Source organism: Diabrotica virgifera, chromosome 8, assembly GCF_917563875.1.
Source record: "Diabrotica virgifera virgifera chromosome 8, PGI_DIABVI_V3a".
Taxonomy (NCBI): domain Eukaryota; kingdom Metazoa; phylum Arthropoda; class Insecta; order Coleoptera; family Chrysomelidae; genus Diabrotica; species Diabrotica virgifera.
Window position 1 is genome coordinate 88221100 of NC_065450.1, and position 27620 is coordinate 88248719.

The 27620-nt window shown below is 32.7% G+C and overlaps 1 protein-coding gene and 2 long non-coding RNA genes across 4 annotated transcripts; 1 reads left to right on the forward strand and 2 right to left on the reverse strand.

Annotated features, from left to right (window-relative positions):
* Window positions 1-14427: 14427 nt before the first annotated feature.
* On the reverse strand, window positions 14428-16314 carry LOC126890787 (uncharacterized). The gene is made up of 2 exons (XM_050659977.1): window positions 15981-16314; window positions 14428-15922 (listed from the first exon to the last, which is right to left on the reverse strand). The coding sequence occupies exons 1-2, from the start codon at window positions 15996-15998 to the stop codon at window positions 14846-14848; spliced, it is 1095 nt and encodes a 364-aa protein (XP_050515934.1). The 5' UTR covers window positions 15999-16314; the 3' UTR covers window positions 14428-14845.
* A 3753-nt stretch (window positions 16315-20067) lies between these two features.
* Window positions 20068-22729, reverse strand: LOC126890789 (uncharacterized). Its single transcript, XR_007700460.1, has 3 exons — window positions 22298-22729; window positions 22045-22239; window positions 20068-20249 (listed from the first exon to the last, which is right to left on the reverse strand). It is a non-coding gene; the product is annotated as an uncharacterized LOC126890789 (long non-coding RNA).
* Window positions 22730-22762: 33 nt separating this feature from the next.
* On the forward strand, window positions 22763-26313 carry LOC126890788 (uncharacterized). 2 transcript variants are annotated; one of them, XR_007700459.1, is made up of 3 exons: window positions 22763-23549; window positions 24833-25039; window positions 25925-26313. It is a non-coding gene; the product is annotated as an uncharacterized LOC126890788 (long non-coding RNA). The 2 variants fall into 2 exon arrangements; XR_007700458.1 differs by lacking the exon at window positions 24833-25039.
* Window positions 26314-27620: the final 1307 nt, after the last annotated feature.

Genomic DNA, 27620 nt, shown 5'->3' on the forward strand with positions numbered 1-27620 from the left:
CACACACACACACACACACACACACACACACACACACACACACACACACACACACACACACACACACACACACACACACACACACACACACACACACACACACACACACACACACACACACACACACACACACACACACACACACACACACACACACACACACACACACACACACACACACACACACACACACACACACACACACACACACACACACACACACACACACACACACACACACACACACACACACACACACACACACACACACACACACACACACACACACACACACACACACACACACACACACACACACACACACACACACACACACACACACACACACACACACACACACACACACACACACACACACACACACACACACACACACACACACACACACACACACACACACACACACACACACACACACACACACACACACACACACACACACACACACACACACACACACACACACACACACACACACACACACACACACACACACACACACACACACACACACACACACACACACACACACACACACACACACACACACACACACACACACACACACACACACACACACACACACACACACACACACACACACACACACACACACACACACACACACACACACACACACACACACACACACACACACACACACACACACACACACACACACACACACACACACACACACACACACACACACACACACACACACACACACACACACACACACACACACACACACACACACACACACACACACACACACACACACACACACACACACACACACACACACACACACACACACACACACACACACACACACACACACACACACACACACACACACACACACACACACACACACACACACACACACACACACACACACACACACACACACACACACACACACACACACACACACACACACACACACACACACACACACACACACACACACACACACACACACACACACACACACACACACACACACACACACACACACACACACACACACACACACACACACACACACACACACACACACACACACACACACACACACACACACACACACACACACACACACACACACACACACACACACACACACACACACACACACACACACACACACACACACACACACACACACACACACACACACACACACACACACACACACACACACACACACACACACACACACACAATGAGCGCTAACAGCGTATTGAGGCGCCCGTCAATGTGAGTGTGAGTAAGATTCGCCATTGGACTGCCGGAAGATTATACCCTTTAAGATGTTTTGAAGAAAATGTTTTCCAAAATTAAAAAAAAAATATATTAAAATCAATTTTTTTCAAAAATAAGCACTTTGAACCGGTCAAACTTACAGATCCAATAAAAATACATATGTAAAGTAAATGGTAAAGCGGTAACGATTAGTTTCATTTGGGGTGCTAAATAGGGGGATATTTTCACGATTCCTTTTACCAAAGAAAAAGTGGCCAACTTTATTTTGAGCGTAACTCACTAACGCTTGATTTCATAATAAGTTAAAGTGGACTTTAAATTTTAAGTTGGTAGATACCTTTATCAATATCAATGGAATTATAATACACATTAAAGTGAACTTTGATTAATGTTCACTTTAAGTTGATTATGAAATTTTAAGTTGATTATGAGTTAGTTTTAATGCTAGAAACTTTTATTATAAAAATAGAAATAAAGCTTTTGTTAAACACTTTAAAAAAGTTTTAACGACTATTACCCGAAAAGTGCTTCATTTTTTGAAAGCACATTTCTAGATCTGCCACTGCATTGACCTGATAAAAACAGATACCGAACAATCCATAAATATGCTACAAAAACTTCTGAATAAAATATGACCCAACGACGTACTGTCAAAAGAATGGAAAAAGGGACTAATAATAAAAATACCAAAAAAGGGACATCTGAGCAACTGTAAAAATTGGCGTGCATTAACACTATTAAGTACCTCATCCAAGGTGCTAACAAAAATCCTGCTCGAGAAATGAAAGAAGAATTAGACAAGAAGCTGAGGAGTAACCAAGCAAACTTTCGTGATAAACGCTCCATTGTAGATCCCATACCTATATAGGTACCTTAACTTAACTTCCTTAACAATCATCCTCGAACAAGCCAATCAATGGCAGAAAGATATATATATATATATATATATAACTTTTATCGGCTTTGAAAAAGCTTTCGATCCAGTGAATAGGGAACAAACTATTAAAATGTTATGCACTGCCAACAAAAATTCTTAACCTGATCAAACTGTTTTGAACTCGTCAAACTGTATGAAGAGTACAAAGCTAGACTATTAGAACATGAGAGAGTGATCACATACGAAAGAGCTATTGAATGCGGTGTTAAGAGCGTAGGCGCAAAATTTTGGGGCCAGTGATTTTTAAATGACATTTTTTTCGAATCCTGAAAAAACTAATAAATATTTTTGAAAAATTTAAACGCAGAATGAAAGATAACATTATTACCGAGGGCTGAAAGTCCCTTAGAAAAAACAAAAAGTTTCTTTTTAATAGGATGTTTGAAATTAACAATCACCTCCAATTTTCTAATTTTGTTTCACCCCTGTAACTTATTGAAATAAACATTATAGAAGTTTTCATGGACTTTCGGCCCTCAGTAATAATATAATCTTCCATTCTGCTTTTAAATTTTTCAAAAATTCTTATTAGTTTTCTTAGGATTCGAAAAAAATGAATGTAGGTATTTAAAAAGCATTGGGCCGAAATTTTTCGCCTACGCTCTTAAACAAGGTATCGTATCTTGTCTCCTACTAGTATAAGAGCTGTGAGACATTTTTGAGTAGGTATTTTAGGCAACTTGAAAATTTTTCAGGTGACTCTTCTATGACAGCCTAATACAAAAATGCCGGTCTGGCTGGAGGGTAGCGGTTATTTTCCCCAAAAATCCCCCCAAATTAAAAAAAAGGGTAAAAATTGTTATTACAAAAAATATTATTGATATGACTTGAAAGTAAATTTAAGTATTCAAATATAAAGAAAATAAACAGACCAGGCGATTTGAGTGCGATTTTAACTCCGCAAGATACTTGCATGGGCGCCCCAGGATTACTTTCAGGGGGGTGCATCTGAACTTCAGAAGATTTCATTGGAATAAGTACATACTATTAACGAGTATAAAATATACAACTATACATGCATAGCTATGTACATTCCTTCCTGACAGGGAGGTGCAATTGTTATTTTGACAGGGTATTTTTTAATTTTAATAATAAATATTCTAAAAAAGACAGGTTTTTTTGGTGAATTTATCCAATTGCCATGTAATCAAACAAATTACGTGTGCATATAAATGAAACCGCTATAGGTAAGCAGCAGTGTGAGAAAGGGCGTATACCCATAGCTGTTTGCGTCCTCTGTTGTAGCTGAGCGAGTCCGTTCACTCGAGAAAATCACGTGACCTAGCGATATCCATGTTGTTGTGCCTCGAAACGTTAGAATAATTATTATATATATTATAGTTTTTTAAGTAATTTTTCTTAATAAAAGGAAAATAATACGTACTATACAATAGATTTTGCAAATATGATAGAAAAAGACAAATTTATTATTATAAATATATAGGTAAAAAAGTATAAAACTTTTAAACTAAATTAATTCTGTGTCCGAATCTTGTACTTCTTCTTCAAACTCCTCATCTGAGCTTAAATGTTCATTCTCTTCTTCTTCGTCAGACTCCCCTCGAGACTCAGATTCCTCTTCTACATATCTGTAAATAGTTGAAATATGTATTTAGAATTAATTAAAAATTAATCAGTGATTAATTAATTGAGTTGCTACGTATTCTCTGTCCTTTTATACGGAGTCGAAGCCTGGAAAATCACGGGCGCATCTGAAGAAAGACTTGCCATTGTTGAGATGTGGTGTTATCGAATAATGTAAAAAATATCATGGACACAACACTTAACAAACAAGGAAACATTAAGAAAGATGAAAAAGGCAAAAGAAATACTCAACACTATGAAGGAAAGAAAAATGAGCTTAAATAAATATTCATTCTCTTCTCCTTCGTCAGACTCCCCTCGAGACTCAGATTCTTCTATCTGGTCTGTAAATAGTTGTAATATGTATTTAGAATCAATGAAAAATTACCAATGCTTAATACTTTTGCTTATATAACCAATCACATCACGTTTTTTATTTCTTAATATATGACCAAAGTAGGTCATCTTCTTTCCTTTATAGTGTTGAGTATTTCTTTTGCCTTTTTCATCTTTCTTAGTGTTTCCGTGTTTGTAACGTGTGTCCATGATATATTTAACATTATTCGATGATTCCACATCTCAACAATGGCAAGTCTTTCTTCAGATGCACCCGTGATTGTCCAGGCTTCGACTCCGTATAAATGGACGGAGAATACGTAGCAACTCAACTAATTAATGACTAATTAATTTTTAAATAATTCTACATACATATTATAACTATTTACAGATCATGTAGAAGAGGAATCTTAGTCTCGAGGGGAGTCTGACGAAGAAGAAGAGAATGACTATTTAAGCTCAGATGTGGATTTTAAAGAAGAAGTACAAGATTCGGACACATAATTAATTTAGTTTATAGTTTTATACTTTTCTACCTATATATTTATAATAATAAATTTGGCTTTTTTCTATCATATTTGAAAAATCTATTGTATAGTACGTATTTTTTTCTTCTTTAATTAAGAAAAATTAGAAAACTATAATATATAATAATTACTCTAACGTTTCGAGAAACAACAACATGCATATCTAAAGGTCGCGTGATTTTTCTAGCTACAACAGAGGACGCAAACAGCTATCGATATACGATCTTTCTCACACTGCTGCTTACCTATAGCGCTTTTCATTTATATGCACGCGTAATTTGTTTAATAACCTGGCAGTCGGAAAATTCCAACAAAAAAACCTGTCTTTTTTAGAATATTTATTTTTAATATTTAAAAATACCCTGTCAAAATAACAATTGCACCTCCCTGTCAGGAAGGAATGTACATAGCTATGCATGTATAGTTGTATATTTTATACTCGTTAATAGTATGTACAGATTCAGATGAAATCTTATGAAGTTCAGATGCATCCCCTGAAAATAATCCTGGGGCGCCCATGCAAGTATCTTGTGGAGTTAAAATCGCCCTTAAATCGCCTGGCCTGTTTATTTTCTTTATATTTGAATATTTAAATTTACGTTAAAGTCACATCAATGATAGTTTCTGTAATAATAATTTTTACCCTTTTGTTTAACTTTGGGGGGATTTTTGGGGAAAATAACCGCTACCCTCCAGCCAGACCGGCATTTTTGTATTAGGTTATCATGGAAGAGTCACCTGAAAAATTTTCAGGTTGCCTAAAATACCTACTCAAAAATGTCTCACAGCTCTTGGACCATACGTTATTCTTATACCAAATTTACATTCAAGATGCAGTAGAAATAAACAAACCAAGACACGTTAAATGCTACTTCTAGGAGCAGTCCTCAATCATAATTTACAATGTATAAACTTTGGAAATCGTGATTTGGGATTTACAATGTATATACATTGTAAATTATGATTCGGGAGTGCTCCTAGTAGCATTTAACGTGTCTTGGTTTGTTTATTTCTACTGCAACTTAATTGTAAATTCAGTATAATGTTAGTATACTGGATTGAGGAAAGCAGCAGATTTGGACAGGCATTAGATCATATCTAATCAACATAAAGATCTTGAATTTCCTGACGACGTATGCCTGAACACAGAACTCACATGCAAACGAAAATCGATAAGCTAACACAGTACTCCGACATGATTGGTCTCCAGATAAATGCAGAGAAGACAAAAACCTTAAAAACGATAACCCGCAAATTATTAAAATAAAAGGCAAAGAAATTGAAGAAGTAGAGAAAGTCTATTTGAGATCAATCATGGAAAGAAAGGGAGTATGCACGAAAGACATACAAGCAAGAATAACGAAGGCACAATTCGCCGTCAATGCGTTAAATAAAATCTGGCAAACAAAGTGAAATATCAGAAGCAACAAAAATCAATGTATTCAATACCTGTGTCAAAACTCAAAAGTATATTACTTTACGAAGCAGAAACTTGGAAGCACGACGAAATCACAATAAAGAGGCTACAGACTTTTACAAAATATGTCCTCAATAAAGAATTAAGCAAAAGAAATGGAAATTGATTAGCTATACGTTAAGGAAAGACCCTAATAACATCACAAGACAAGTACACGAATATCAACCTGACGGGACAAGAGGGGACGACCAGATAATACATGGAAGAAAACAGTAACCACAGAACACAACAGAATCGGCTTAAGATGGGGGAAGTGAAAAACAAAGCAAGAAACAGAGGAGAATGGAAGGAACTCAAGGTACACAGGAACTCAGGAAGGTACACAGATTAACCAGAGAATAAACACAAAGAAAGATGCACAAGCTGTCTTACACCACCGGCCAAGAAACCCAGATGCGCACAATACTCCACTAGGAGAGATGGTCCAAGAGAGAATATAGTGATTTGCTGATTAACCATAGAGATGTGCAATAGGGCTTTTCATCGATTGTCATTTGTTTCGAGCTTCTGTTATATGTGTCATCTAATATTATATCTACATCATTCGTTATTGGTATATACCAAACAAACTATATAAAGACGTATGCCGTAGATATCTTAAAATATTTTACGACACATGACAGAAGTTCGAAACAAAAAATGACTGTGAATGAAAAGCCCTATACACTAAGCATCAAAATTAACGCACCACCTTAAAAATGAGACATTTTTGATGTCTCGTGTTTCCTAAACCTGTTGTCCGATTTTAGTGATTTTTTTAATATGTTATAGCTTTGCTCTTCGAGAATATCGATGTAATAATATTGTTGCTAAACAGATAAGTGTCATTGTATACCGGGTGTAACAATGATAGTGCGTTTTTCCTCAAAGTTTGGAACACCCTGTGGAATATTTTAAAGTATATAAAATATTGAAATTAAAACTTAACTGTAGCCTTAGGCTTTCTTAACATTTTGCTTTTTGATTCATTCGCTTATGTTGGATAGTAAAAAAGTTAGGTACTTTAACAACTAGCAACGTTCTTTATCAATGCAGGGTGTTTCTAAATCAGTGCGACAAACTTTAAGGGGCAATTCTGCATGAAAAAATAATTACCGTTTGCTTTATAAACATATGTCCGCAAGTGCTTCGTTTCTGAGGTACGGGATGTTGATTTTTTTCTTACAAACTGACGATTTATTTATTGCTCTAAAACCGGTTGAGATATGCAAATGAAATTTAGTAGGTTTTAAGAGGTAGTTATTACGCATTTTTTGACATACAACTAAGAATTTTATATTCACTATTGGGGTGCATACACGTCATATCACCCGGTCATATTACCCGTATGCAAGCCAATGGTGAATATAAAATTCTTAATTTTATGCCAAAAAATGCGCAATAACCACCTCTTAAAACCTACCAAATTTCATTTGCATATCTCAACCAGTTTTAGAGAAATAAATAAATCGTAAGTTCGTAAGAAAAAATTCAACATCCCGTATTTCGGAAACGAAGCATTTACGGATATATGTTTCTAAAGCAAACGGTCATTATTTTTTATGCAGAATTACCCCTTGTTTGTCGCACTTATTTAGAAACACCCTGTATTGATAAAGAACGTTGCTAGTTGTTAAAGTACCTAACTTTTTTATTATCCAACATAAGCGAACGAATAAAAAGCAAACTGTTAAAAAAGCCTAAGGCTACAGTTGAGTTTTAATTTCAATATTTTATATACGCTAGAATATTCCACAGGGTGTTCCAAACTTTGAGGAAAAAACACACTATCATTGTTACACCCGGTATACAATGACACTTATCTGTTTAGCAACAATATTATTACATCGATATTCTTGAAGAATGAAGCTATAACATGTCAAAAAAATCACTAAAATCTGATAACAGATTTAGGAAATATGAGACATCAAAAATGTCCCATTTTTAAAGTGGTTCGTTAATTTTTATGCTTAGTGAATTTTGATTAATGTAGACGCAAAATCTTGCTCCAATGCTATTTAAATGCATTAATTTTTTTCGAATCCTGACAAAACTAATATCTAAGTATTTTTGAAAAATTTAAACGCAAAATCAAAGAATACAATATTATCGAGAGCCGGAAGTCCCTGAAATTTTAATAAGTTACAGGGATGAAAAAAAAAGAGAACATTTAGTGTGACTTTTAATTTCAAATATTTGATTCGAAAAAAAAATGAATGCATTTAAATAGCATTGAACCAAGATTTTGCACCTGCTCCCTTAATATATGTGTCATGTTCAATGAACAAATCTACAGTTAATAACATCTTTGAAGTTCATCTACCATGTCCATAGTTGATCTGCAGGTGTTTCTTGGTCATACCTTATTTACACCAGTCCTATATGCTCACAGAATATTTTCTATGGGCCATTGGGTTGTTTTGTATTCGGAATGAGAACTTCCACAATCTGGAGCACTAGCTCAGTCTGATATGGACAAAATTACAAAGATTATTAAGGTATATTGGATTGGATTCAGACACTACAGACAAAACATTCATACTAAGAACTATTCAAAAAGAATCTTATGAATACGACATAAAACTATAAAATATGTATCTATAATATAGACTTTAAACAAGCTTTTGATAGTGTGAAAAGAGACAAAATGCTGGAAGTCATTCATAATCTAGGTATATGTAACAAAAATATCAACCTCATAAAAATAATATTGCAGGGTTCAAAAGCCACAGCTAGACTAAATGACTAAACCTATTTGACATCAATGTGGGAGTGAGATGCACCATCAAATTCTTGAGGCAGTAATCAAAAAAACCAATTTAACCGGCCATATAAATACCAAAACAGTTACAAAACAATTACTGCCTATGCCAACGATCGAGCTGTCATAAGTAGGAGCAAGCAATGACTAATGGAAGCTTTCAAGGAAATTGATCCTGAAGTACAAAAAAGAAGGCTTAAAATAAGCGAAACAAAAACGAAATACATTACTATCAAAAGAACATGTGACAATGATAATATCACAATTAGTCCAGAAAGCCACTGCGCATCCGCTAGGAAAAATACTTTAATTCGGATTTTTTGCACAATCTTACTCAAAAAGGACTTCTTTTAACAAATTTGCATGTTGCCAGGACCAAAAGGTGGTAAAAAATTTTTTAAACGTTTTTTTTTGTTTTTATCCTAAAATTATTTTTTTACATGTCAAAAAGTTTTTTTTAAGTTTTTTGGATCATTCCAAACAGAAAAGCTCTTTAGTGACTTTTCTCTAAAAATGATAGTTTTTGACATATAAGCGACTAAAAATTGAAAAATTGCGAAATCGGCCATTTTTAACCCTCAAAAACTATGTGAAAAACTGAAAATTTGAATGTTGCCAAGGTAGGTAGATATTCTTTAAACATCGATTGATGAAATCCCGAAGAGTTTTTTGCAATACAATATTCAAAACTCCTTTGTTTTTTAATTGCTAATCAAGTGTGCGCGACACTATTTTCCACCGACAGTATGGTGCAAATGGAAGGAATAAATTCGATATTTCTAGACTAAGAGCCGCTATAGGTGAAATTTCTTAATCATTTTAGGCACGATGGGACCCTATAACTTAAATAGTAGAACCTAAAAGAAAAGGTTTGAACACTGTGCCGTCACTTTTCAGTGGCACATGCGTCGACAGTGGCGCATCAAATTTCCACTTATGGACGGGATAAATAAATTAAAAGTTACCCTCCCTTACTAACAGAATTCAATTTTTTTTTTATTTTTTAAGTTCTATGTGATTAACACATAAGATTCAGCGTAATTTTAACCCACCACCCCCTTCCCCCTGCCCCCGCCATCAAAAACTTAATTTTTAGTTTTTATTTTTTTTTGCTGAGATGCAATCAATTTTAAAATTTCAAAAAATTCACACGCATAGCTGAGGCTTTTATAAAACATGTCTATTTTTTATAGACCCGTAGGCAGAGTGTACATAACCACAAAAAAATTTAAATTTTTTTTTTTTTAAAAGCGTATAACTTTTTTTGAGGAACAGCTGCAGGTCTAATTTTTTCTTAATCTCATGTATTTTATCAAATACTATATTTGCAATTTTTTTTTAGATTTTTCTGTAACGCCGGTCATTTTGAAAAATCCAAAAAACTGTTTTTTAAGGGGGTTTTTGGGGGTTTTCCCTATTTTATGGACTTCATAATATATCAAATCAATTTCAATTATATAGGTTATATGTAACTTAAAGTAACTGAGTCCTTTAGAATATTTAAAAATGGGAGAAACGCGTTCAAACCCCCCAAAGCCCCCTTAAAAAACAGTTTTTTGGATTTTTGAAGATGACCGGCGTTACCTAAAAATCCAAAAAAAAAAAGAATAAAAATATAGCGTTTGATAAAATACACAAGATTAAGAAAAAATTAGATTTGCAGCTATCCCTAAAAATAAGTTATATACATTTTTCCAAAAAAAAATTTGTTTAAATTTTTTGAGGTTATGTACACAACCTACAGGTCTATAAAAAATAGACGTGTTTTATAAAAGCCTTAACTATGCGTGTGAATTTTTTCAAATTTTAAAATTGATTGCATCTCAGCAAAAAAAATAAAAACTAAAAATTAAGTTTTTGATGGTGGGGCAGGGGGAAGGGGGTGGTGGGTTAAAATTACGCTGAATCTTATGTGTTAATCACATAAAACTTAAAAAAACAAAAAAAATTGAATTCTGTTAGTAAGGGAGGGTAACTTTTAATTTATTTATCCCGTCCATAAGTGGAAAGTTTGAGGCGCCACTGTCGACGCATGTGCCACTGAAAAGTGACGGCACAGTGTTCAAACCTTTTCTTTTAGGTTCTACTATTTAAGTTATAGGGTCCCATCGTGCCTAAAATGATTAAAAAATTTTACCTATAGCGGCTCTTAGTCTATTCGTAAACCGGCGACTTTAAGAAAAAATCTCGAAATAGGTCGATTTTTATAATTTTTAAGTTATGATATTGTGGCACATATGGTATACTAATGACGTCATCCATCTGGACGTGATGACGTAATCGATGATTTTTTAAATGAGAATAGGGGTTATGTGCTAGTTCATTTGAAAGGTTCTTCAATTCTCTATTCAGTAATAAAAACATTTACATAATTATTTATACAGGGTGTCCTTCTACTTCTTTTTTTGTCTAATAATTTAATTTAATAAACATTTTTTGGACACCCTGTATAAATAATTATGTAAATGTTTTTATTACTGAATAGAGAATTGAAGAACCTTTCAAATCATAGATATATAATACTCTAGATTGCGCCCTGCGATCTTAAAATGGGTGACGGTTGCGACAGAGATAAATGAGCCTATTTGGTCGGTAGTCTCTTTTTAATTTAAGGGGAATATCGACAACGTGAATATCCCACTTTATCGAGTATTATGTATTGACAGTTGGAGCGGGTGGTGACGGGAAATGGTCTTTGGTCTTCGGACGTGGATAATCGTGGTTCGAATCCCATACCAACTTTACTTTTTTTATTTTTATTTAATCAATATTGGGTTTATTAGATATTTTTACATCTGAAAAATGGACCTAAGTAAATCTAGCAGATAATAAATGTATGTATAGTAAGTTAATATTGGAATACATAATTTGTGAATTGCATAGTAAAATAAAAGTCATTCGTTATAAATTCGTCCTTATTCGAATGATGTGAATGTTTGTTTTGCTTCTACTTTTTTAAAAAATTGTAACAATAGTTTCATAAATAAAGATAATGTCTAATTACTTATAATTGAATCGGTCATTTCAAAAACAGCAAAGTCCACAATTTTCAGAAACTAACTTTTTGAGAGGAATAGACTCCTTTAAGATAAACGTTGTGTGCAAAAACGACACCAGTCCAGTAAAAACATTAGGAACAAAACTACAATATAACTCTGAATTTTGATGTCATCCATTTCATCCATCTTTCTACTATATAGTTAAGTTTTCTTTGCTCTTCTGTAAAATTAGGAATATGTGACTCATGTTGTTTTTGAAATGACCGATTCAATTAATAAATCGATGGTACATTATGTTGATATTAATTATTGGTAATTTTTTACGAATATTTTTAACAATTACTTTATACTATTCTACAATTAACTTATTAAAAAAATAACATTGGCTTTTATATTTTTAAAAATCTATAGGTACCTACACAGTTTTTCTTATTTGTTATATATTTCTTTGCATAGATTTACTTTAGAGATGTAATAATACCTAATAAACGCAATATTGATTAAATAAAAAAAGTAAAGATTTGTATGGGATTCGAACCAGGATTATCCACGTCCGAAGACAAACGACCAGTTCTCGTCGCCATCCGCTCGAACTGTCAAACCATCTAAAATACTCGACGACAGAGTAGGATAGTGACGTCGTCGATACTCCCCTTGAATTAGAAAGAGACTACCGACCAAATAGGCTCATTTATCTCTGTCGCAACCGTCACCCATTTTAAGATCGTAAGGCGCAATCTAGAGTATTATAAATCTATGTTTCAAATGAACTAGCACATAACCCCTATTCTCATTTAAAAAAATCATCGATTACGTCATCACGTCCAGATGGATGACGTCACTAGTATACCATATATGCCACAATATCGTAACTTAAAAATAAAAATTGACCTATTTCGGGATTTTTTCTTAAAGTCGCCGGTTTACGAAATATCGAATTTATTCCTTCCATTTGCACCATACTGTCGGTGGAAAATAGTGTCGCGCACACTTGATTAGCAATTAAAAAACAAACGAGTTTTTAATATTGTATTGCAAAAAACTCTTCGGGATTTCATCAATCGATGTTTAAAGAATATCTACCTACCTTGGCAACATTCAAATTTTCAGTTTTTCACATAGTTTTTGAGGGTTAAAAATGGCAGATTTCGCAATTTTTCAATTTTTAATCGCTTATATGTCAAAAACTATCATTTTTAGAGAAAAGTCACTACAGACCTTTTCTGTTTGGAATGATCCAAAAAACCTAAAAAAACTTTTTGACATGTAAAAAAAATAATTTTAGGATAAAAACAAAAAAAAGTTTAAAAAATTTTTGACCACCTTTTGGTCCCGGCAACATGCAAATTTGTTAAAAGGAGTCCTTTTTGAGTAAGAGAATATTTTTCCTAGCGGATGCGCAGTGGCTTTCTGGACTAAATAGACAACTATACCATCAAATGTGTCGATGCCTTCACACATCTGGGCACACAAATCAATAAAAAAGATTCGATAAGAAACGAAATTAAGCACATATTTCCAGTGGGAATTGTACATACTATGCTAATAAAAGATTGATGTCATCCAAATTATTAGGCAAAAGAACCAAGATAAAGATAACTATCTACAGAACATTAATTTAAACCTCTAGTAACCTATGGTTGCGAAACCTAGGCAATGACAATAAAAGGCGGAACCCAACTCGAGACATTACAGAGAAAGATACTCAGGAATGTATACGGACCAGTGCAAGAAGAGGACGGCACATGGAGGAACGATGAAATTAATAAATTGAATGAAGGATACTATAGTAAGATTTGTGAAAAGTAAAAAGACTATCATGGCTGGGACATCTCCAGAGACAATAAAATACAAAAATAACAAAGAAAATATTATAATTTAAGCCGACAAAAACAAAAAAGGAAAGGCCTAGAACGAGATAATTAGATGACGTGGAAGATGACCTGAAAATTATGAATATAAGACAATGGAAGAGAAGGGCACAAGAGAGGTATGAATAGAAGGGCATAGCCAGACAGGCAAAGACTCATCCAGCGTTATGATGTCCAAAAAAGAAGAATTAAGGTAGAATTGAAAAAAAAGATACATTGTTGAAATAGGTGACAGTACAAAAGATGGTAATGATAGAAGCAATCAAACGTAGTTCTATGAGATATAAAGAGGATGCAACGACAAGAATAGTAATTTTAGCTGGTTTTACCAACAATGAATAATAGTTTATTTGATGAATAACATTATTCGACCAATAACACTGACACATCTACGTTTCACCAATGTCAAATAAGACTTATTTTATTTATACTTTAAATAAATTAGCATGTTAATCTCACTTTAAACATCAATAACAAAGAAAATTCATCAGTTTAAGTTTAAATTATCAAAATTGTATTGAAATACAATAAAAATATAGATAATCGATATGATTTTATTAGAAAAATTACTATTCACTGATTCATTTGTTGTTAAGGAGTAATCTTAAAAGATGTGATTCTGTAATTCATTATAAGGAATAAGGAAATATTAATAAAAAGAAACCTATGTAAAATATATATTTAATAAAGATTTTCTTTTAAAAAATGACCAGTACAATTTCATTTGAAAATAGAATTTGTGCATCTTGTTGAATGAGACTATAAAATTTGTATAATTTGTTTACATGATTCATTATTTTGCCACTTATTTACAATATAATATATAAAATTATAATATTTACCAATTTGTTCTAGAACGGAATTGATTTAACATTTTTGATGGTATATTCTACTGACAATGTCAACAAATCAATGATCAATACAAACAAATAGTACATAGTTACCAACATAAGAAAAATTAATTTAATTACATGCAACACAATTTTATTATAAAAATACAGAAATTACAATTAATCGTGATCAACTCTTTATAAAAAATACTTATGAACATAAAGATTCACTGAATGAAAAAAGTTTATTACTATTCAACAACAGCAAATGAACTACCAGTACAAGCAAAAGCAGACTTAACTTTTTTATTAGCTAGAATGTGAGTTGGTATCTTAACATCCTTTTTGTCTCCAGTACCACAATTTCCATGTTCATTCCAGCCCCATGTGAACAACTTTCCTTCTGCTGTCACAGCCAAGTTATGTTCTGAGCCTAAACTTAATTGACTCACATTGTTCAGTGTTGGAATCTTTTCTGGTTCATATGGCTTTTCCTTCTCTGCTCCCAATTGTCCATAATTATTTCTACCCCATGTAAAAACTTCTCCATTGGTGGTTAAACCTGCACTGTGAGTCCAACCAGCAAACACAGTCTTCAAACCTTCATTGTTGAACACCTCGAGCGGTACAAAACTGTTTGCTACATTTGGATTCACACCAAGTTGGCCAAACTTGTTTTCACCCCAACTAAGTACAGTACCATTGTCTTTAAGAACTACGGTATGATGCTGCCCACTTGCTACACTAATAACATCACTCAAATCAGGAACTCTGGATATACTTAGATAGTTATTATCATCAAAATTATCACCTAGCCCTAACTGACCTTTGGCTCCAGTACCAGCAACTAAAAGTCCTCCGTCCTTTGTTATCATAGCACTATGCCTTAATCCACAGCTAACGTGTTTGAAACCAGTCGCTAATTTCTGTGAAACTTGCAGTCTTGATGGAATTCCAGTACAGGTTATACTTTTTGATAGACCTAGTTGAGTATTACCATTGTTACCCCACACAAACTGTTTCCCACATTCTGACACAGCAGCACTAAAATCCCAACCACATGAAATTTGAACTATCTTAAATTCCTTCAAGATCTCTATTTGGGTTAACTTCAGGCTGTCATCTGAAAGAGCTAGTTGACCTTTTGAGTTCCATCCACAACAATAGACAAAGCCTTTGTTATCCAATATCAAAGTATGTCCAGCTCCCCCTGCAATTGATACAATATCATCTGCTTCAAAATCACAGTTTTGTAAGGAAACTTCTTTTGGTGAAATTTCTTCCTCAGACCTATATCCTAGTCCTAGTTGACCATAACTGTTAGCTCCCTAAAGAAAGATTTTATTAGGATTCATATATAAATGCATTATTACTAAAATCACTTACCCAACAATATAACTTCATTCTGATAAAAAAACAAGATTTTCCGGAACGTTTTTGCTCTTAGTTTGTAAAATTTTTGAAACACGCGTCCTGCCGTCTGAAAAAAAAGTTGGGTTATGGAGGAGCTGATCTTACAAAAATCAGTTCAATTCTGCGCACAATTTTTTATAAATTCTACACGTTATCGGCCTCTGAATAAGTATATATCAGCTTCGTTTCTTGAAAATTAAGCATTAACAGTGATTAAATAAGTAGAAATTTATAATATTCGAGTACATTTGATCCTCCCTAGCTTATTTTGTGACCAAACAATTTTTCCTGCTTATTACCTTTGTGTTATTTGTGTACGAAAATCTTTTATCTCCTTTTAATTTGATGTATGTAAAAGAACAAATATAGACAAGGATGTAGCTTTCTCTCTCTACTACATAATTAAGAAATAATTTTTTTCCATTTTTAGGGCCGGTTGTTCGAACGCTAATCAACAATGATCATTATTAAATATTTAATTACTGTCACCAAAACTGTCAATGTCAACTTTGTTTGGGTTGCTGAAAACATAATTAATTACAATTATGAGATTTATTATTAATTATGTTAATAATTATTGTTATATTAATTGATTATAGTCTCAGAATTGTAATTAATTATGTTTTAACAATTGACATTGACAGTAATTAATTATTTGATAATGATCATTGTTGATTAGCGTTCGAACAACCGGCCCTTAGGTTTTTATTCAATGAAATACAAAACAAAACTTGTTATGCTAAACGTTAATTAATGCTAACATAAATAAAAAGCATTTAATAAAACACTCATTTCTACATGGGTTACACGTCCTTTACAACATTATTTAAATGACTTAAAAAATGAATAGTATACTTCATATTATTTTTAGTGTCTCAAAAATAGAAAATTAGGAACAAATAAAAAAATATTCTGAACAGAATAATTTGATATCATAAATCATGGATGAGTAGCCGAGTACAGCCGAGTAGTAGCCTCTATTATAGGACCGGCAAAATTGTTTACAGTGTTGCCATAATCACAGTAAATTCTCCAAACTTTTATAAATACATTAAATTACATGTATTGGAATAGTAGACAAATACAGGACGATCCCAATATCGGGCCTAAATAAAATGAGTAACGTTTGTAAGACGTTATGTTATTATAATAGGAAAAAATCTCACTCTACTGAAACTTAAACTTTTAATATGCATTCAATAAGTACGGGAGTTCAATTACAACTCTGTTAATCCGACAACACAGCAGCGTAAAAAGTGACATTTTTCTATGATTTTTCTGCATTGCACGTTTTACGAATTGACAAAGAACTTTTTCATTTTTTTTATAAATTATTACAACATAAAAAGAACTGTGGGCAGTGTTTCCAGACCTACTGAAAAATCAGTAGACCTACTGATCTCGATCCTCATCTACTGATCTACTGATGGCATCCTTAAACCTACTGAAATACTAAACATTACTAAAATACTCAAAATCATCGTATTTTAATAGAGGGATTCAGTAAATTTAACGAAAAATCGGTTGAATCCACCGATTTTTTGAGGCATCTGGCTGCCTTCCCCCTAATTCTACTGAATTCTACTGATTTTTCGGGGCGACATCTAGTTGTCTAAAATTGGAGGGTCCGAGAAGTTAGCTACAGATATAAGGAAATGAAGGCATGACAATGTTGCCATGTGTTCTTAGGATCAATCGGAAAAGAGCATGTGATATATTTTTATTAATTTATTTATTAACATGGACAGCATTAACTATGTAGATAAAATAACGAGAAAAAATTTTAAATTTCTCTAATTAAAAAGTGTAAAATAAGTAAAATTCTGCTGTTTTAAGATTTTATTACTATCCGCTGGGAGCGTTAACTTGACAATAGGTCACGTGGTACATTCTGAAATTTTGGGGGACGACCTTATGGACAAGAATCTACAGGTCGAGCAAGTCTCGTAAATTTCACGATTGCGAGCCACGCTTCACGCAACCGTGTTTGCGTACTTGTGTTACGAGTTGCGTGGTCGTGCGGAGTTATATTTACCAATTCGCGCAATCGTACTTGAGACGCTGTGTCAGGTGAGGTGTTTGAAAATTTGTGTAACTTGATTGCTTGATTCAGTGGTGTGAAGGTGGTTAAACTTTTGTTTTATTTTTTTTTGTTTTGTTTGTTTTTGTTGTTGCGAATATATCGCAGAAAGTTTTTAGATGAAGTAATTGTATGATGAAAATAACACAGAAAATACAAGAGGGCAGCATACTTTGCAAAACAACTGTTACAATTTGAAATCAACAATTTGTTAAGTTGTTGTCTTGCAGGTAAAAAAAGTGACTTTTTAAAAAAATTATATCTTGGAAACTAAAAATTATTTTTATTTATAATTGAAACATGTAAAAGTATAGTACTCTCAAAAAAATTTCAGCCAAAAATATTCATTTTTGTAGAGTTGACTGCAATTTTTCGACAACAGCCCTTTTTTGCGGTGAGCAGCATAACAAGTCCAGTCTCATCTGAAATCAAAGTTTCTTGTAGTTTATACCTCTGGCTAGTGAATGAACAAAGGATTTTTTATTAGATGAGGTCATTTTTGTTTTATAAAAAAAACTACTTTAAGAATGAGAAAAATTGGGGTCAAATAAATGTGTTTAAACTTATGTAAAATCTTCAAATTTCATTTTTTTTTAATTCCTTCGTTCATATTCTAGCCAGAGGTATAAACTACAAGAAACTTTTTGATTTCAGATGAGACTGGACTTAGTTATGCTGCCTACGCAAAAAAACTTAAACTCTACAAAAATGAATATTTTTGGCTGAAACTTTTTTTGAGACTACCTTAAGTACTATACTTTTACATGTTCCAATTATAAATAAAAATAAATTTTAGTTTTCGAGATATAATTTTTTTAAAAAGTCACTTTTTTAACCCCTTAAAAAAATGTTTGGAAGAATATGTTTGCTGGCCAAGATGCATACATATATTTAGAAGGAAAGTTCCTGATTTCTGTAGTATAATACATAATACCGAAGAGGAAGTAGCCCTAAGCGCCGGACTCCACTTGCGATTTGTAGTTGTGAAGATTGAACACATTCTTTCAAATAGAAGTCAATCCATGATTATTTAGTCACAAATGGATTGACTTGTATTTGAAACAATGTGTTCAATCTTCCTGATTACAAATCGCAAGTGGAGTGCGGCGGTAATAACACCAAAATATTCCATATAGGTCCATAGAAGGTACACAGACATTGAAAAATTCCTGGAATATCCCCGAAAACATGTTCCCTGAACATCCCAGGAAACTCCTGTGTCAGCATTTTAAACATTACCTGAATGTCTTATTGGAACATTCCATGAATGTCCACGAATGTTCTCTGGACATTCAAAATATATTTTGTAGACATTCCCTGGATATACCAGAAATACAGTGATGAGCGCTCTAATAACCGGCAAAATAGCACAAAAGATGTATTAAGTAGTGAGATAAAAAGACATGAAACTAGTCGAGCTGGGAAATTTAGCGATATTAACTTATACATTTAGATTGTATTGATTGTGTACCACCTTCAGACGTATCAGACGAGTTTGGAAACTACCACTGTCACAGTGACAGTTTTAGTTGACATACTCCTCCGATATGTGTAAAGGTGGGATCAATATAACGTAAATTTAAAGGTTAATTTCGCTAAATTTCCCAGCTCGACTAGTTTCATTTCTTTTTATCTCACAACTAAATATGTTGCCCATATTTTGCCGGTTATTAGGGCACTCATCACTGTACATCCTTGCTGATGTGACAATACCTCCTATCTGTTTTTTCATGAGTTTTGTATGAGAGATGGAAAACATGTTTTAAGGTCACCTCCTGTGTTCATATGTAAGTTTTGACTTGTTTTGTAGTTCATAGATAGTTTAATTTACTACAAAACAAGTCAAAAAATATCATATGAAAACAGGAGGTGACCCTAAGACAAGTTTTTAGTCTCTCTTACAAAACTCATGAAAAAACAGATAGGATGTATTATTACATCACTGACGATATGTGGCCATACCAAATAATACATCCTTGATAAATATAAACATTTTTATTGAACAAAATCTTTTCATACATTTGTTTAATGCAATTTACTGATATTCCTAAATATTTCAAAAAAATGTGTCACATTTGCTTTGTAAACCTTTCTTTTGCCTTTCGTAGCCACATATTCCGTTTCCTTCCTGGTTTTTTGTAGACCACTTCTCTCAGCTGATTCTAAAAAAATAAAATAAATGGTAATTTTTCTATCCTTTACAATTAACAATCAGAAGAAATATTATTTACAGATAATGATATGCATAATAATAATAGGTTTGTTCTAGCATCAGTTTCAAACAGTTTGAAACCATCAGCGAATAGTGGACCAGCGCGAGTAGAGGGGATCGCACTGGTGACTGTATTATGTTCTTTTACTGACCAACTGTTTGCTGATGGTTTTTGACTAGTTTGACTGTTTGCTAGAACAAACCTAATAATAATGAATATTTTGTATTTTGACAATGACATCTGATGTGGAAGTCAAAACATTAATAAAATTATTTTTTCAAGTTAACTTTCACATGGGCGTCTTAAAATTGTACTTTTAATACTTATATCATAAATAACTATTAAAACTATCTTAAGAGGAAACAGTATCGATCAACAGGTAGCGAAAATGTGTTCCAAGATTGCGGCTGTAATTTTGAATATTTTTTCAAGATATTTGGCACACATATTCGTAATATAATAAAGAATGGCGGTACAGAGCCCAATTTGAAAAATATATTAATATGTGGAAATTACTCTGTAATTAAATACAATATAAAAAAACGAGCTTGTACCGCCATTAAGAAGAACAAAAAAATACACTTTTTTCAAATACAACTTTTTTATCCGATTTTGTGTTATTTTGGAACTACTAAAATTTTTTATTTCATTAGTAGTTCCAAAATTACACAAAATCTAGGCATCGGATAAAAAAGTTTATTTGAAGAAAGTGTATTTTTTTGTTCTTCTTAATGGCGGTACAGGCTCGTTTTTTAAATATTGTATAATTACAGAGTAATTTCCACATATTAATATATTTTTCAAATTGGGCTCTGTACCGCCATTCTTTATTATTTTACGAATACGTGTGCCAAATGAAACGAAAAAATATTCAAAATTACAGTGACAATCTTGGAATACGTTTTGGCTACCTGTTTATCGCTACTGTATTACCTTAAAACATTGTAATTTGCTAAACCAGTATATTTTACTCTACTACTACTCTACTAGCTACTTCATTTTCCACTGTTTCTAAAGACTTGTTTACATGGGTAGAGTTTTGAGGAGAGTAGAGTAGTGGTAGTACTCTACCAAAAATGGCTTGATACCATTCACATGAGGAGAGTACAAGTATAGTACTGATGCTAGTATAGTGAAACCGATTTTTGTATTTTTAAACACTCTTGATTATAAGTGCACCTTAAATTCTTAATTTTTTGCTTAAGCTCGTTTACTCCAAAGCCCCCTTTGCCATTCTTTCGACGATTTCATCCTCCGCAGCTTGCTGCAAACTTTTATTTCTGTAGTATACACTACCTAAATTCCATAAACACTGGTATTCGCCGTATTATAGCTCTACAAGTTTTAAAGTTTCATCTTCGGTGAACTTCATTTTCACTATTTACACAAAACACAATTCCAGCCAGAATGACAGCGCCCCCATGTACTCTCCTACCTACTCTATGCTGCCATAATTGAGCGTGTTCCATGGGTAGAGTGTGCAGCCGAATAGACATTTTGGCAGTAGTGGTGGTCATAGAGTAGTTACTTTGCCATAGGTTGCTAGTCACTCTACTTTAACTCCAACTATACACTCTACCAGCTATTCTACTGTGCCGAGCATTTTTACAGGTAGAGTTACTCTACTCTATCAAGTACTTGCATCATTACTCTACCCGTGTAAACAACTCTTAAATCTACTGAATGAAAATCTACTTAATCTTAATCTACTCTTAATGAAAAATGTCTAAAATCATTTACCCACCTAGTATTATTGTAGAATTTAAGACAGTCCAGTGCCTTATAAATAATTTCAATATGAATATTTTTCCCTTTAATTCTCCTTTGATACCACTCCATTTTAGATTTTGGGGAACTTATTTCATTGTGTTTATAGACCATATTTATTGAAGGAACCCAATCTGGAGATTGTTATTATCGATTAAGTCGGCTGGTTTTCCTATAAGATTAAAATGTTAACATCTTCAAAAATCGTTACTGTTGTAATTGTAACTTACCAGATATAAAATGATTACAGCAGACAGGACAGGAAAATTTTCATTTCGCTAGTAAAACCTGTACATTGTATTGCATTTAACCATTGTTGTCTCTCAGATACCTTATTTAGTTCAGTTTAAAAGTGAACTTTATCTTGACTTTATCACAATTACTTTGCATTTCACACTTCAAAACACAACACCAATGAAGCATATTATCTTTCTAAATTAATACTTCCAGAGAAAATGTTAAATTAATCTTTGTACAACACAAAATTACAAAGAAATACAACTAAAACTATCTAAAACTCATTAAGAACAGATAGAATAAGATTTATCTTTTACACCCAGTAGCCATATTGACATATTGATTTAATTTTGAAAACGATTATATTTAAATTTGGTAAATATAACTCCGCACGACCACGCAACTCGAAACACAAGTACGCAATTACGGTTGCGTGAAGCGTGGCTCGCAATCGTGAAATTTACGAGACTTGCTCGACCTGTAGATTCTTGTTTATGTGTATTCCTTATGGATGATTTACAAAAACAAGAGATTTTTTAAAATTTAACTACTGATTTTGTGCTAATGTATCAATACATTAATAGAAATTTACTATAAATACTCTATATGGTAGAAAATGTCTGATATACTACATAAATATAATTTCGATATTCAAATTTAGGAAGAGATTTTGAGGTTAACAGCCGAAATGTGAGGTTGCGACTGATCATTTTGTAAACAAAAGTTGAAAAGACATGTTTGTCCTCCTAATCTTAACTGTTTTTAATACCTATAATGTTGAAATTTTGCTTTCTCTATTTAATTAGAGTATTTTTTAAGATATCACCGTAATTCGGTCTTAAATTTCGATGAAATATAGTTTTTTAGTGATATTCTCCAAGCAAAAGGGTGAACTTTTGTAAACCATTCTATTTTTTATAATAAAAATGATAATTTGCTTTGCCCCGGACTGTAAACACTATAATGAAAGATGGTTATGTAGATTCTTTATGTTTACAAAGGATCTAGTTGAAAAAAAGAGGTAGATTTCATTACTAAGTAAGAAAATATAGTGATAGTAAAGAACTGAATTTATCCCTTTATTACTATTGACTCACAGACGGAAAGATAGGGAACCATTCTTTAGTTTGCTGGTGCCACTTTGTGAATTCTGACCAACAAAATGACCCAACATTTTTAGAGCATATCAAGCCAAAGGTTTTTTTGATGGACAATTAACCTTTACATCTAAATTAAAAGAGTAAAGTAAGTAATTTTACTTGTGTTGAAATATCTATTTCAATGTTTTAGCATGCCAATCAGCTGTTCTCTAGAATTAATTTTCAGAGACCCTTTTATTTGCTGTGTTCATTTTCTTATTAATATGATATTTATTATTCAGTCAATTTATAATAATATGTTCTTTGTCTGGTATATAAATTTTCAATTTTATGATAATGTAGATAGTGATGCTAGATTCAAATTTCAAAAGTTATTTCCATTATCTCAAATAGTATTTATTGAGAAAATACTGTTAGTTTGCCATTTTCATTTTAAATTGTTATATTTACAGTAAAACAGTCATTCTTTTTAGATTATTGTAGCCTAAGTTTATTAGTCTTAACCCTCTAACTGGCAAGAGGTCACTGAGGGTCCCTTCACTTAATATTTATTTAAACTACAGGTAAAATTAATATAGCCATAGACTGTTTTGAATCTTCTTCTCTAGTTCTTCTAGAGACGTTTCAAACACATTCTAAATTCATTACGTCATATAATTACATTTCTGCCTCAGTTTTGTGCGACAGGTTGAGGTGAATGCAGAACAAATATCTCTCGTTAATTTTTTTTTCGAAGTAAAATTTTGATACTGCAAGTACTCTGAATTTAGTGCAAACATTTTATTATGAATGGTTTACAGCTTCGAGTTTCACTATTGGGACCGTGCAAGTTCGGCAAAGCGACCCCTATTTCTACGCTCTATACTAAAATTCGCACTTTTAATTATATTGACCAATTATATTAGTCCTGGTTACTGGATAATTGTCAAGGCCATAGTCCAAAAAAATAATAAGAAGAAAAAATAAGATTCAGGTTATGTTATGAAAACGTGAACAATTGTATGTAGTAAATAAAATTAGTTATTAAAATGCAGTACTGCAAGCAAAATAAAATTAATTAAATTTACCTTTATATAATAATTGCATATCATATCAATATTGTGGAGCAATATATAATTTTTCTGCTTCATTGACAGAAGGTATGAAAAATACGTCAATTTGACAATTTCAATTGACAATATGAATTATTTAAGATAGTTGCAATATTTCTCCGCGACTCGCGCAGGGTCGTTTCTCGTTTCCCCTTCCAAGTACTTGCACACCGCGAATATATTGGAATTATTACAAAACAAATATTCTGAGTGTGGATAAATAACGAAAATAGAAAGGGTTCCTCAGGGACACCTTGCACATTTATTTGAAGTTTCGTCTCAATTTATTGTGTGTGGTTGTGCTATTATTTTCCAACATTTGATCACTTATTTGTAGGTATATTTTGCTTCTTGAAATGGCATTCAATATCAACTTGAGAAAGAAACAGTTTGATTTGTTGGTAATGACCGAAGATGAAATCCAAGAACTTATGGATTCTGTTGAAACTGATTGGAAAAAAGCAAAACATCCCATTGATGACATTCGCGGTGACAGTATTGATCACTTTCCACTTTAGCTCAGCAAAGAGGATGGTAAAAAAATGTAAATTTTGCAATGTGTTGAAAATTCAATGTATGTGTAGCAAATGTGATATTCATTTATGTTGTTCTAATGCCAGAGACTGTTTTTATAATTGTCCCATAAAAATAGTTTACACCTATTCTGTTCTGTTTGTTTATTTTAGTAAAAACCGCTCAAATCAATGTTCCGTTCAACCTTTATATTTTTCACTTAAACCAGCAAGGGGCACCTGAGGACCCCTTTACTTGATTTTACCTGGGAGCCAAACAAAAATTGATAATTAAGTTTTAATAGCATTTCTAGGTTTCTAAATACATTATTAAACTTGAAAAATATACCCAGCTAAATAGAATAATTTTTAGAATCTTGCCAGTTAGAGGGTTAATAAAAATACCTACCTAGTCATTGTCTGTTGTATATTGATCTTAGGTAAATTCTTTTGCTCATATAAATACCATGCTGGTCCCATTCAGGTTCATTTGTAGACTCAAAGTAAGTGAAACCTAAAGAGACCTAGTTAGTAAGTAGGTTTTCTGATTTTATTGATTAATTTTCGAATTAGGTAAAGAAAATATTTTTGGGGTATTTATTTTCCGTGAATGCTAATTCATTGATATATCAGCAGTTGTGTTAAACAATAATAATTATTTTCAAGTTTGATTTATTAGTTGGAAAATTTGTTAATTTTAAAGAAATATTTGGGATTCAATTAATTTAAAAGAGAATTGTTTTTTATGATTAAGGGGTATTTAAGTTAAATCATTTTAGTTATAACTTTAGTTCAAAAGTCACTTGTAAATTTTTCTGTACTGTTGACAAGGAATATTATAGTTTTGTAGACTTGGGTGGTAGCGACCCTTCATAAATTTGTGCTGCAGGTTGTCTACATCTCTATTTCTCTTCTAGGCAGCCAGGAGAAGGGCATGGCTCTAACCCTCAACAATGAGCATTACAGAAAATTAACAGTTCCCTAGGTAACCATCCACTGAAAATCTTAGAAGAATAATAGAGCCCCCAAGGCAACCATAAGAGTAATTGTTGACATTACCGCAGTTCATCAGGTAACCATATTGTCTTATTTGGACCTACCATCTGACCCCTACTGAAGATCGTAAAGAACTCAAGACAGCACCTTAAGAAGCCTTCAGACCATCAGCTAAGATCCTTAATAAAATATATAGCTGGCCTGTAAACATAGACAGACTATTTTTATATAAAGTAACATCATAAATTCTAAAATGTAGATCTTGAATTGTGACCATAATAAAATGAGAAAATAAAGCATTTATACTGAAGTTCATTCCTTTTTACTGATGCAGAACAGAATACAAGGACCCTAAAAGTTTCATGCTCACTGTGTTGATGTTGGCAATGTTATGTTAAAGTTGTTTCTTGGCTCAATGTTGGCACTTGGAAATGAATTGAATATTTCATCATCAATATGATCACAACTATTGAAATTTTGCAGAAATCAAATTCAAAATGTGGAAAATGAAACATTAGTCAGTACTTTCCAGGAGTCCTTACCAAAACCCAGTACCTCTCGTTGCAAGTCCACCTACTTCCCCAGTGAGAAGTGAAGAAGAAAGTCACGACCAATGAAGCTACTCAGATTCCTGTGGTTGCAACTATGGAAGGTGAAAATTACTTTTTGAGGGACATAGAATGTCAAAGAACCTCAGGAAGCAGTAGATAGTGCAAAGAAGTTGTCTTCTTGTTTTTCATTTTTGTGCTTTATACTGGTTTGCCATGCAAAGATGTATTTACAAGTACCTATGTGTTTATAGGAGTTAATGGATTTATGCCAATTAAATTATTATCAATATTGGGCTGTGGTCAATATAAACTAAATCTTGTGAATGAATTTTCTACACCTGTTATACACCCTACATGAAATATTATTTAAAAATATTATGAAGGAAAATCCCAGCAGGAATAAAAATAAACTATTTATGCCAACATGTTTCAAAAATTTTATAAGTTGTAAAATATTTTTAGACTGCACAGAAATCTATTGTAACCAACCAAAAAATAGGAAAAACTTATAGAAATATTTTAAAATGTCTAATTGGAGTGACTCCCAATGGAGTAGTTACTTATGCAAGTAAGATTCAGTGTTTGACAAGAAAATACTGAATTGAAGTAAAAAATTGTGGTATATTAGAGCAGATGGTATCAGGTGACTTAATAATTACTAATAAATGATTTTTAGTTTCCCATTTGCTTCCTCAATAAACAATAATTATATTGTTGTTTATATTACTGAATAGAGAATTGAATAACCTTTCAAATGAGCTAACACGTGACCTATAGTCTCATTTAAAAAATCATCAATTACGTCATCACGCCCAGTTGAGTTTAATATACAGTCGAACCCGCTTATTGGAATAGCCTTATGCAAGGCAAAAGTATTCATATGAGATATTCTAATAACCGATCACTGGTGGCTAGTAGAAACGTTTCGGGACCTCAAATTTCTATTCCTTAAACCGAGAAATTCTAATAAGCGGGTTCAACTGTACCACCTTTTTTAACAACTGCTCAATTTACACCACAACACTTGCTAAAACAAGAATACATGTAAGAAAAATCATAGCATGTG